This window comes from Camellia sinensis, chromosome 11 (genome assembly GCF_055761805.1).
Source record: "Camellia sinensis isolate YWXY chromosome 11, ASM5576180v1, whole genome shotgun sequence".
NCBI lineage: Eukaryota > Viridiplantae > Streptophyta > Magnoliopsida > Ericales > Theaceae > Camellia > Camellia sinensis.
The window spans coordinates 112800837-112811875 of record NC_138971.1 but is presented as its reverse complement, the minus strand read 5'-3'; the positions used below and the strand labels follow the sequence as shown (position 1 = coordinate 112811875).

The following is an 11039-nucleotide window of genomic DNA, read 5'->3' as shown; positions in this document are numbered from 1 at the left end:
CATATTTTTATAAAAAATTATTAAAATAATATATTCTTAAACGAGTCCTTAGTCCCAATATCTGCTGAGCCAAACGAGTGCTATATTAGAGTTCAGTTCATTGAATATAATCAAACTGCAGTGTCACGTGATAGATTGTTGCTTAAAACAACTTTTAAACGATGGTCAGTGTGCCTCCCACATCCCCCTTTCACATGCTCCACATCTAAGCACTTCCTCCTAGATTTACATCTTCCTTATAATAATTAGGGTTTTACACTCACCCCCACCAAGTTTAACAAAATAAGAAAATTTTTATAATACATATCTCTTTTTATATGTATAAAAATTAAATGAACTTTTCTTTTAATAATGTTAACAAGATTAAAATTTATACAAATTATATAAAAATTTTAATATAAAAAAATGAAAATATTATTTTGCTATTTCACAGGCATCAATCCCAAGAAATGATATTATCTAAAACTGAATTTGGTGTAGATTTCACCATCGAAATGAATCTGATCTATTAATTCAAAATTTAAAACAATTTTTTATACAAAAAATGCTTTGGAACCCCAGTTTTGAAGGACTCCCAGTGACCCTCAGTGATGTGGCAGCATGTGATTGGTTGAAATTTTTTATTTTTTATTTTTTTTTTGACTTTCCCTTGGTCCACAGCACCCCACGTGGAGGTGGGGGGTGCTGGGGGTGCCAATCACTGCTCTTTTTTATAAAAAAATTTAAAATACAATTAACATTATTAATTAAAAAAACTATTTAATAAGGAGTCCTCATGAAATAACATGAACGTCATTGCCGTCTAATGCGGGCCTCAAATGTGGCAAATCTATGGTCGCAGGTGGGAAGTTTGATAGATAATTAGTTCTTATGTCACATGCTTTGCCTGGATAACATTTTTTAAGGCAATTTTATTTTCATACGTCAATTTCTTTCAGCTCACAATGAAAGTTTTTTTAATATAATTTTGTTTTAAAATAAAAATATCATAATACCTTCATCTTTTTTTTATCTAAATTTAAATTCTAAAACACCACAACCATTCTCTATCACTAGCGCCGCCTCTCTCATCGCCCTCTTCTCCCGTCACCTTTTTCTCTCTCTGCTTGTAATCACTTTCCACCATAAATCATACACTCCCACAAGTCTCCTGTTAACTGTGGAAGTTTAGGATGGAGGGAGATGGGCTAGAAGTGGCAATAGTGGTGGCAATGGAAGGTTGAAAGTCCCAACAACGGTAGAAAAGGAGAAGTGGGTGAATAAAAAATAAAAATAAAATAGACTGTGTTTGGTCTAGTTTTAGAATATATTTTTAAAAAAATAAATAAAACTTCTTATTTCAACATGGTTTTATCTTTTTAGGGGAAACAAAATTTAATTTTTTTATTATTATGTATTTTTGTCAAACTAATTTATAGTTTTCTCAGAAATTTTTAAAAAAATTGATTCAAAAATTGAAACCAAACATAGCCTTATGGCTTTAAAATTGAAAATGAGAGTAATATTGGAATAAAGAGATATGTGCTGAGAATTTCTACTTTTATAATGTGCGTATTGAGAAGGTTTTCATTAAGTATGTATACTGAGAGAAATTAGTGTGTGAAAATAGAATTATCCCATTCTTTACTAGTTTCTTTTTTAAAATAAAATTTTAAAACTTCTTGGATATTTTAATTTATGACTTTAGATTATAAAAAATAAAAAATAAAATTCTCACAAAACCCATATTAAAAGCACATAAAAAGTATAGAGTAAATTACAAATATACCCCATGAAATTTGTTTAAAATACGAATTGCTCTCTATGGTTTTGAAAATTATATTTCGCCCGTTGAAGTTTATAATTTCATAATAAATGATCAGTTTTTTTTTTTACAAATAAATTATCAAATCCATTAACAGTTTTTAATGATATTAGGAATTTATTTTAATTAATAATTGAGATAATTTTATTAGGGGAACTATCACAAAATTATTACAGAATCAAGAAAAAGTTTATGAATTTAATTATTAATGCGTATAAAGTTTACCATTTATTTGTAATATTTTCTAAAGATTTACACTGAATTGAAATTCTCCCATTTTATTATTGTATAGGAGAGTTTCATTTTTTCAATTGATTTTGTTAAATAAATTTTTTGACAATGGGATATTTCTAATTTTCCAAATTACATGGGATAATTTGCATTTTAAAATAAATTTTAGAAAATGTATTTATAATTTACCAAAGTAAAATAAAAATTAAAAAATAATTCAAATAGGACCATATAAAGCTAAAAGTTAATTAAAAACCCAATGAAAAAGCTAACAAAACTGGGCCTTTTGCTGTTAAAGGGAGCAGATTCTCTTCTGGATTGTCCTGTCTGGACTTGTGGGTCTATCACGGATTTCATCTAAATAATTTAAAATGATAAACATTATTTAAAAAGTAGGCTATTTATATTTTGAGAGATAAATGTATTAAATTACTGTAGCTACAATTATTAGATTGATCCTTTTTTTTAATTTTTTTTTAATGAATGATCTATGTGGTGTGATATAAAAAATGAACGATTTAAATTATTAAAATAAGAATTATGGTGACCCAAATAGCACAGTCCAATCCACCTACTTGAGACAAATTGGTACCATAAATTTATAAATCCTGCAAAAAAAAAAAAAAAAAATTGTAAAAAAAGACATGCCAATATGTGAAACTAATGTCTATTAATTAGGTTGGGATCGACAGTAGTAGATGGTAAATTACACTTTTCCCATTATAGATTTGGTCTTTTTTTTTTTTCATCCTTAAGATTTGTTTTTTCTCATTTTGGGGATTCATATTTCAATTTTTTTTTAGTTTACTCCTAAAAGTTAACTACTGTTCAAAATTAAACAAAAATATCAAGATACTGTCACATAACATAAAAATATATTATATTAGGGTTTGAGTTTGTGTTAGATGCGTGAATTATATAAAACAAAATATTTTAATACCATATGACTATCAATGTGTCATTTTCTGTCTAATTTTTAATAGAAATTAGCTTTAATAGTGCATAAAAAAAAAACTTGAAAATTGAAGGGTTAAAGTATGAAAAAATAAACTTGAAAGGTCAAAATAAGGCTTCGTTTGGGAATAGGCTCTTTTAGTAACTTTTTGATTTTTAGCTAAAATATAATAAAAAAAATTAATATGTTTGGGATGACTTTTTAATTTTTTACGAAAAAATGTACAAAAAGTAGAGAGAAAATAGAATCTTTAACTTTTTGGTAGTTTTTTTAGTGACTTTTTGACTTTTAAACTAAAAAATAATGTTACTAAACGAGAGCTAAGAAAGTGATCTAACATAAATGGGATTAAGTGTAATTTACCCATATTATAAAAAGTTATTGGGTAGGGACACCTAGAATTTGTATTTCATCAACTATTTAAAATTTAAAAAAACAAAAAGAAAAATGTAGCAAGTGACAAATTATTGAGAATCTTTTAAAATATGAATTGCTCTCTATGAAATTTCAAATATAAAATGATAAATATTATTTGAAAAGTAAATTATTACGGATCTTATTTTGATAATTTAAAATGATAAGTTAACTTTAAGAGTAAACTAAAAAAACTTGAAAAATAAAGGACTAAAATATGAAAAAAATAAATTTTAAAAGTCAAAGTAAAAAAATGATCAAATATAAATAGAATAAAGTGTAATTTACCTATATAAAAAGTTAAAATTAGTACATTGGAATGTAGCAAGTGACAAATTAGTACATTGGAATAGTAGAATTTGTATTGGGTAAGGACACTAGAATTTGTATTTCATCAACTATTTAAAATTTAAAAAAACAAAAACAAAAATGTAGCAAGTGACGAATTAGTACATTGAAATAGTTTGATTATCGAATATCATCAGACCCAGGATCGCTTTCCTAAATTTTTTTATGCCCTAATTGTATTTTTGTCATATATCAAATCACTTCTAATTTAGAAAGTATTATTAGCATAACTATGTTAGTTTCTAGTCCATAACTGTTTTTTTGGTGGATTTATTTTTTTTGATTTTTGTTATTTGATTAGGATGACCTTTTAGATTCTTATTTATGTAATGTTATTTATTAATAGGACGAATTATACTAAAAGTCCTTATAACTTATGACTTTTGTCACTTTGATCCTTAACTTTCCAATTGTGACACATTTGACTATGAATTTTGAATCATGTTCCAAACAAGAACAATTGAATATATCATTGCTCAATTTCAAAGGTAAAGTCGTCAATTTGATAGAATATAAACTAATTTGGCAAAACTAAATGTCAAAAAAATACTTTTAAATTTTTAAAAATTATTTCTACCTACCAAGGATAAAATTATATAAAATTGATAAATCTTTTACACATTTATTTATTTATTTTATCAAATTAATTTTTATTATGTGTTTGGATGATGATCATGTAATGAGTGATTGTTTTTATTTTCATTAAATTAGTTTATATTTTTCTAAAAGTCAAATATAACGACAATTTTGATATAATTATTAAATCAATCCATTAAATCAAAAAATTCAAAACTAAAAACATTTAATATATTAAATATATTAATTACACATTAAAAGCTTAATAACCATACATTACATGATCATCAATTGGAGCAATATGATACAAAGTAAAAAATTCAAAGTCAAAATCAATTTAATTGAAATTACAGGGACTAAAATGACAATTAGTATAATTTGTCCAAATAAAAATAATGAAAATTTTGAAACTATCATTTTCATTTTAAAAAATGAAGAAAGTTTTCTAAGAACGCAAAAAATAATTTAAAGTTACTTCCTAGAGATGGGGAGTGCATTTGAAAAACGTTTCTCAAACTAGATTATCGGAACACATATCATTTTTTTCAGAACTTATTTTTTGAATTTTTTTGAAAATTAAAATAAGTTTGACATAATAAAATTTTGAATTTTTACAAATTATTTTTATCCAAAAAAAAGAAACTTATATAAAAATAGTAAATATTACATATATTTTTAAATTTATTGGGTTAATTACATTTTTCAGACTCAAATTTTACTTTAATTCTTATTATTTCAATTTAAATAATTTGATCCCTATATTTTAACTTTTAATTTGATCATTTTGTCTGTTGATTTTACTAAATTAACATGTGTTTTAAAATTTTTAATTTTAATCTCTAATTTGAACTGAATGGCTAAATTAAAATTATACTTAAAATGTAAGAATTAAAAATTGAAAAATGTTATTAGACCTCAAATTTTTTACTAAATAAATGACCAAATATCTCACATGGATGTAAGGTTGACCGTATTGGTTATTTATTTGGTAGAAAATTTAGTATTCCTACCATTATTCTTAAAAAATTTCAGTTTAAAGCCATAACCACGAAAATGAAAAGTGCAATTAATCCAAATTTATTATGCCAAATTAATTTTAATTTTATTTTCAAAAAACAGATTTAAAAACACAATAAGCAATCTGAGCAAAATTTTGGCCTTATTATTTTGGAACAACAATGTTAGGTAATTTAAAATTTTGTGGCTCAAATGGCTGAGTGTCAATAAGTGTAAAATGATGTTGTTTTGACAAATTTAAACTATTTAAACTACAAAATTTTGAGTTACCAAACAATTTCTATTTTGGAAAAACATTTTCTATTTTGGGAATATATGACCAAAGTGTTTTGGGCAAATTACATATATCCCTCTTGAGATTTGGCTAAATTACAAATACTCTCTGAGGTTTGAGAAATTATAAATTTTCCACTGAATGTTATATTTACATAACAAATTAGGGAGTAATTTGTTACGAAATATAAACTTCAAAGGGTAAATTATTATGAAAATACAAACTTTAAAGGGTGAGATATAATTTTTAAAACTTCAAAGAAGTATCTGTAATTTAACCAAATTTGGTGTGACGTATATATAATTTGCCCAAGTGTTTTTTTTGGGAACAATGGTTTGATGTTGGTTTCCGATGTTTATTCTTTCATCTTTTTCCCCTCATTCAGAAGGAGCAAGGGAAACCGCCCCCACTGCAGTTATTCCTCTACTTAAATCACCTTCTTTTTGCTCCTTCTTCCCCCCACACCCTCTCTCTCTCTCTCTCTCTCTCTCTCTCTCTCTCTCTGCCTATGCCGCCATTGGGACCGGTGGCTCCGCCTCTATCTTCCTCCGTCGCCACCGCCGGAATCTGACACACAACACTCCTCTCCGCCACAATGTCTCTCTCTAACACCACCACCACCACCACTTCTTCTTCAACTAGCGATCTCCGGCAACGAGTCATTCTCTGTCTCAACAAGCTCTCCGACCGCGACACTCTCTCCGTCGCCACCAACGAGCTCGAATCCATAGCTCGCAACCTCTCTCACGACTCCTTCTCTCCTTTCCTCAACTGCCTCTCCTCCACCGACTCCTCCGAGAAGTCTCCCGTCCGGAAACAATGCGTTCGTCTCCTTGGCCTCCTTTCCGCCGCACACGGCGACGCTCTCTCTCCTCACCTCTCCAAAATGCTCTCCGCCCTCCTCCGCCGTCTACGTGAGTCCAACTCTGCCGTCCGCTCCGCCTGCATCGACGCCGTCTCTTCCATGGCCTCGCAAATCACCAAACCTCCCTTCTCTTCCTTTTTGAAGCCGCTCGTGGGCTCGATTTTGCACGAACAGGACTACAATTTGCAGATCGGTTCGTCGCTGTGTCTCGCGGCGGCGATCGAGGCGTCACCGGATCCGGAACCGGAGCAATTGACGAAGCTCTTGCCGAAGTTGCTGAAATTGGTGAAGAGCGATTGCTTCAAGGCTAAGGCGGCATTGTTGTCGGTTATTGGAAGCATTGCGAGTGTCGGAGGTGCGTCGAATCGTAATGTGTTGAGCAGTTTGGTTCCTAGCTTAGTTGAGTTCTTGAGCAGTGAAGATTGGGCGGCGAGGAAGGCTGCAGCGGAGGCGTTGGCTAGCTTGGCGGTTGCAGAGAGGAGTCTGGTGACGGAGTTCAGGTCTTCGTGTTTGGCTTCTTTGGAGAGTCGAAGATTCGACAAGGTAATCTAATTAATCTTCTAGCAAAACTTGATTTGTTGAATATTTGATGTTTTGCTTTGTTGTTGACAATTTCGATCTTGTGAACAAATTCGATTCGATGCAACAGGTCAAGATTGTTCGGGACACAATGAATCGTACCTTGGAGATGTGGAAGGAGTTTCCATCTGAATCTAAATCATCTTCTAAAGGTAACGGTGGTTTGGCTCAATATTCTGTCTATTTTGGCTAATTATCTCTTAATTAGAATGCCCAATCACATTGCTAATTTTGCAATTACATAAACTAGTAAAAAGTCAATGAGGTTCCTAATTGTTTTATTGGAAAGAAACCATGAAAATGTAATTTCCAAGAATTTTAAGATGGACTAAGAGGAGGATATCAAGAATAACATGGCCATGATATAGAGAACACTTTCCCTGTTTACTGATGGTGTGTTGTGTTGGAAATTTCCCACTTGTCCATTGTTCACACCTTTTTGGACGCTAGTAAAAGACATCCACCTGTAAAGGAAGTTGTGTTTAGTGTACAATAGAACTATCACATTTCTTTCCCTCAAGGAAGTCATTGTATATTATTTACTGATATAATATATATATATATATATGTATTAATGGTTGTTCCAAATAAATGCATATAACCAAATTGAACCGCCTTGTGTTGTGTCTCAATTGTGTCCCAATCAGTTTGGGGTAAATTTATATGTTGATGTAATATATTTGTAATGTTGTTTCATGGTCCACATTAAGAATTTGCCATGTCTAGTGACCCCATTCCTCATCAAATCATTAGACCATGAAACTTTTGTTGTGTCTATGGCCTCAAAGAATGGTTTTTTAGGGGATTTTATGATGTGATCAGTTAACGATTTATTTTTTCCCAAACACCCAAAGGAGCCAACTAAGGAAACTCTTAATTGAAGGATGCAATTATTAAACATTGGTTGAACCTAGCTAATGCTGGTTATTTATGTTACTCTGGTTTTCCATGGCATCAGGTGATGGTGGTGTTGGATGCTCCCCTCCTGTCTCCAGAAGTTCCTGTGACGACAGTTTTGAAACTCCTAAACCAAAGAAAACAGCTCCCACAAGCAGGTTGTCTCCATCTGATAATCCATTTGCTACTATTGCGACAAAAAGAAGTCCTTCAAAGAGCAGAGACATCAAGCCAAGCACAACCATGTTCGGTAAGCTGGACTGTAAGAACTCTGGCTGGAACATTGAAATTGTGGTGCCCCAGCCTTCATCTATGAAAGTGGGTTGTGAAGATTCAAAAGTGAACGAGAGCAGCAGGAATTTGAAATCTGAAACGAAACGTGACCTCTTTGGTATAACCTGCGATGAAAAATTGCATAAATTTGGTGGTTTGAGGTCTGGATCTCGTGTGGTCCCATTTTACGAGAATGATAAGCCAAATGTGGTACAGAGGAATTCTACTGAAGATGTTGATGGGAACCAGAAAGATGTTGAGGACCTGAATTTGATTCACAAACAGCTTGTTCAGATTGAAAACCAACAATCTAGTCTGTTAGAGCTCCTCCAGGTATGTTACTAAAGCTTCTCTACTCTCTGTCTGAGTGTGTGGTTTGGTACAAATGCATTATAGGATCATATCTGTGGCTGTGTGTTTCTCCTCTGCAATCTTTTGTCAGTGGTTAAATTGTTAATTACTTTACCCAGGAGGGATAAATTTTCAATAAGCTCAACTTTCCTGGAGAGGCAACGACATTACCTGTCTCAATTAAGCTCAACTTTGGCATCTGAAATTACTGAATTACTCATAAATTCTTTGGCGTTGCACTTACAGATTCTTCCAAGATAAAACAGAATGCCAATGAATATATTTTTAACTAATGAGCTAAAGAATGAGAACCTACTTAACTGAACTCAACAAAGCCTCGTCCTTTGGTCAGGAACTGAATCCTTGACAAGACCTCTTGACTTTGGGCGAAGAACATGTTGGTTATTAATGGCTATACTTTGTATGTCATGAACACATTGGTTATTGATGGTTATACTATAATTACTGCTTTATGAAACTTAGAGAAGTGTTTCCTTCCATAAAACACACAAATTTTGATTGTAACGTCACTGTTAAAGACGGATCTGCTGACTTCAAACTTCTTTTTATCTTGATTGTAGAGGTTCATTGGCAGCTCTCAAAGTGGGATGAATTACCTGGAAACACGTGTAAATGGCCTAGAGAAGGCACTGGATGAAATATCATATGATTTAGCAGTATCAACTGGCAGGATTTCAAACACCGACTCTGCAGGAAGTGCATGTTGCATACTTCCCGGTGCAGAATTTTTGAGGCCGAAGTTTTGGAGGAGAACAGAAGGACAGTATTCTTCTTCACGGTTCTCTTTCTCTGGAAGAAACCATTCACTGACAGCCATGAATACTATGCCTAATCAAGATGCAAATGCCGAAATGCCTAAGCTGGATACCCCAAAAGATCAGCACCAAAGTGGGGTTAGATTTGCTGCGAGTCCATTGGCAGATACACACAGGAATTTGAGGGGAAACTTGCAGTCATGCTCGAGTAAAAATCTGAAGAAGACAAATAAAGATGCTGAGAAGGTAGTAAAAGTCTGTAGTGTTGGTGGCCTTGATGGGAATTCGCTTGCGAAGTGTGTGGCAGCAGGAAATATAAGCAGCAGGTGAATTTATTACAAAAATGCACTTTTTCATTTTCTTTTTATGCTCTTTCTCCTATATAGTTTGACATGGTTAGATGAGTTGAAGAATTTTGTTTATAATGAGAATGAAGTTTGTGCATGACTTAATTACACACTGCATTTTTGTGTGCGTGTGCTTTTTTATTTTATATTATTTATTAATATCATGTAGGTTAAAAGATCACAATCTTGTAGATTGCTTAACCATTCATGGATATCTCGAGTAAATACCTCAGTTCCTTTCATTTTACTTCTACAATGAAAAATCATCCTAATTTTGCCCTTCCCTTTTCTTGGTGCTAAACTTGTATTCTTTTACCATCGATGGTGGATTCTTTTCAGTTTCTCATTACCACTTTGATCTTCTTTTTCTCGGTATGGGTCTAGCATTATTTAAAAACAGATGCGATCCACTTCATTATTTGTCACTAAATCTGACAATATTTATACATTTAAGCTAGAGATGGTTGGTTTTATTGTAACTGGATTTGCTAGTATTATTACTTTCCATTTCTTTGATCAACAATTTTCATGTTTATGCTTCTAAACATAAGATTCAGTTTTCCTGAAGATCTAATTTAATTTGTTTCTTCGTCTCTTACCAGATCATCTGCTTAGATTGGAAGTTGAGTTTCAGTGGCCTATTCTATTAAGAGAGAAAATCATTTGTGTTTCCATAACCGAAAGAAATGAGAATGAAGCTGATCCATGTGTGAGACAGTAATAGGCAAATTAGTAAAAGAACCCAGAAGAACATATCTGTTTGGTTTATGAGAAATTCTTCATTTTGAGGGGTCTGATTAGAAGAGTATCAGACTAATAGTTGCACTCTGCTTTGGAAATCATTTCTATTTTGATTTTAGGTTGGTTTAATTTTGCACCCCATTGCAGGAAGATCAGTGCTATTTGTACAGGGAAGAAGTATTTATACATGTATCTTTTGGCATTTTGCAAGATTGTTGTGTATAGTGTTGAGTTTTAACCACAATGTGGTTGGCTTAGATACGACTGGGCTCTGGAGGTTTGCTTCCTCGCAGGTCTTCGGCTCGAATCTCTTAATCAGCAAATGCATATCTTGGAGTCACGGATCGCATGGCGTAAATCCTGTTTCAGAAGGCTTATTTGGGCTGTAGAAATTTAATTTGGTACGCGTAAGCTAGCTTAGAATATTCTATATAATAAATTAAAAAAAATTTGTTTCGAGTTTTCCTATAGTGAAAGAACTGGTCGACCTTTCCTAACAAATAAAAGTAGTCTACATAATGACACATAAAGTGGAGGCACATTTGTTTAACCCAATTTTGGTTCGTATAAGAAAAAAGGGTCAAATTCATG

The 11039-nt window shown here is 31.9% G+C and overlaps 1 protein-coding gene across 1 annotated transcript; it reads left to right on the top strand.

The window, feature by feature from the left end:
- The first annotated feature begins 5946 nt into the window (after nucleotides 1-5946).
- LOC114317963 (TORTIFOLIA1-like protein 4) lies at nucleotides 5947-10658 on the top strand. Its single transcript, XM_028264768.2, has 5 exons — nucleotides 5947-7027; nucleotides 7134-7215; nucleotides 8022-8566; nucleotides 9166-9686; nucleotides 10310-10658. Exons 1-5 carry the CDS (start codon nucleotides 6215-6217, stop codon nucleotides 10320-10322), a joined length of 1974 nt encoding a protein of 657 aa, XP_028120569.2. The 5' UTR covers nucleotides 5947-6214; the 3' UTR covers nucleotides 10323-10658.
- Nucleotides 10659-11039: the final 381 nt, after the last annotated feature.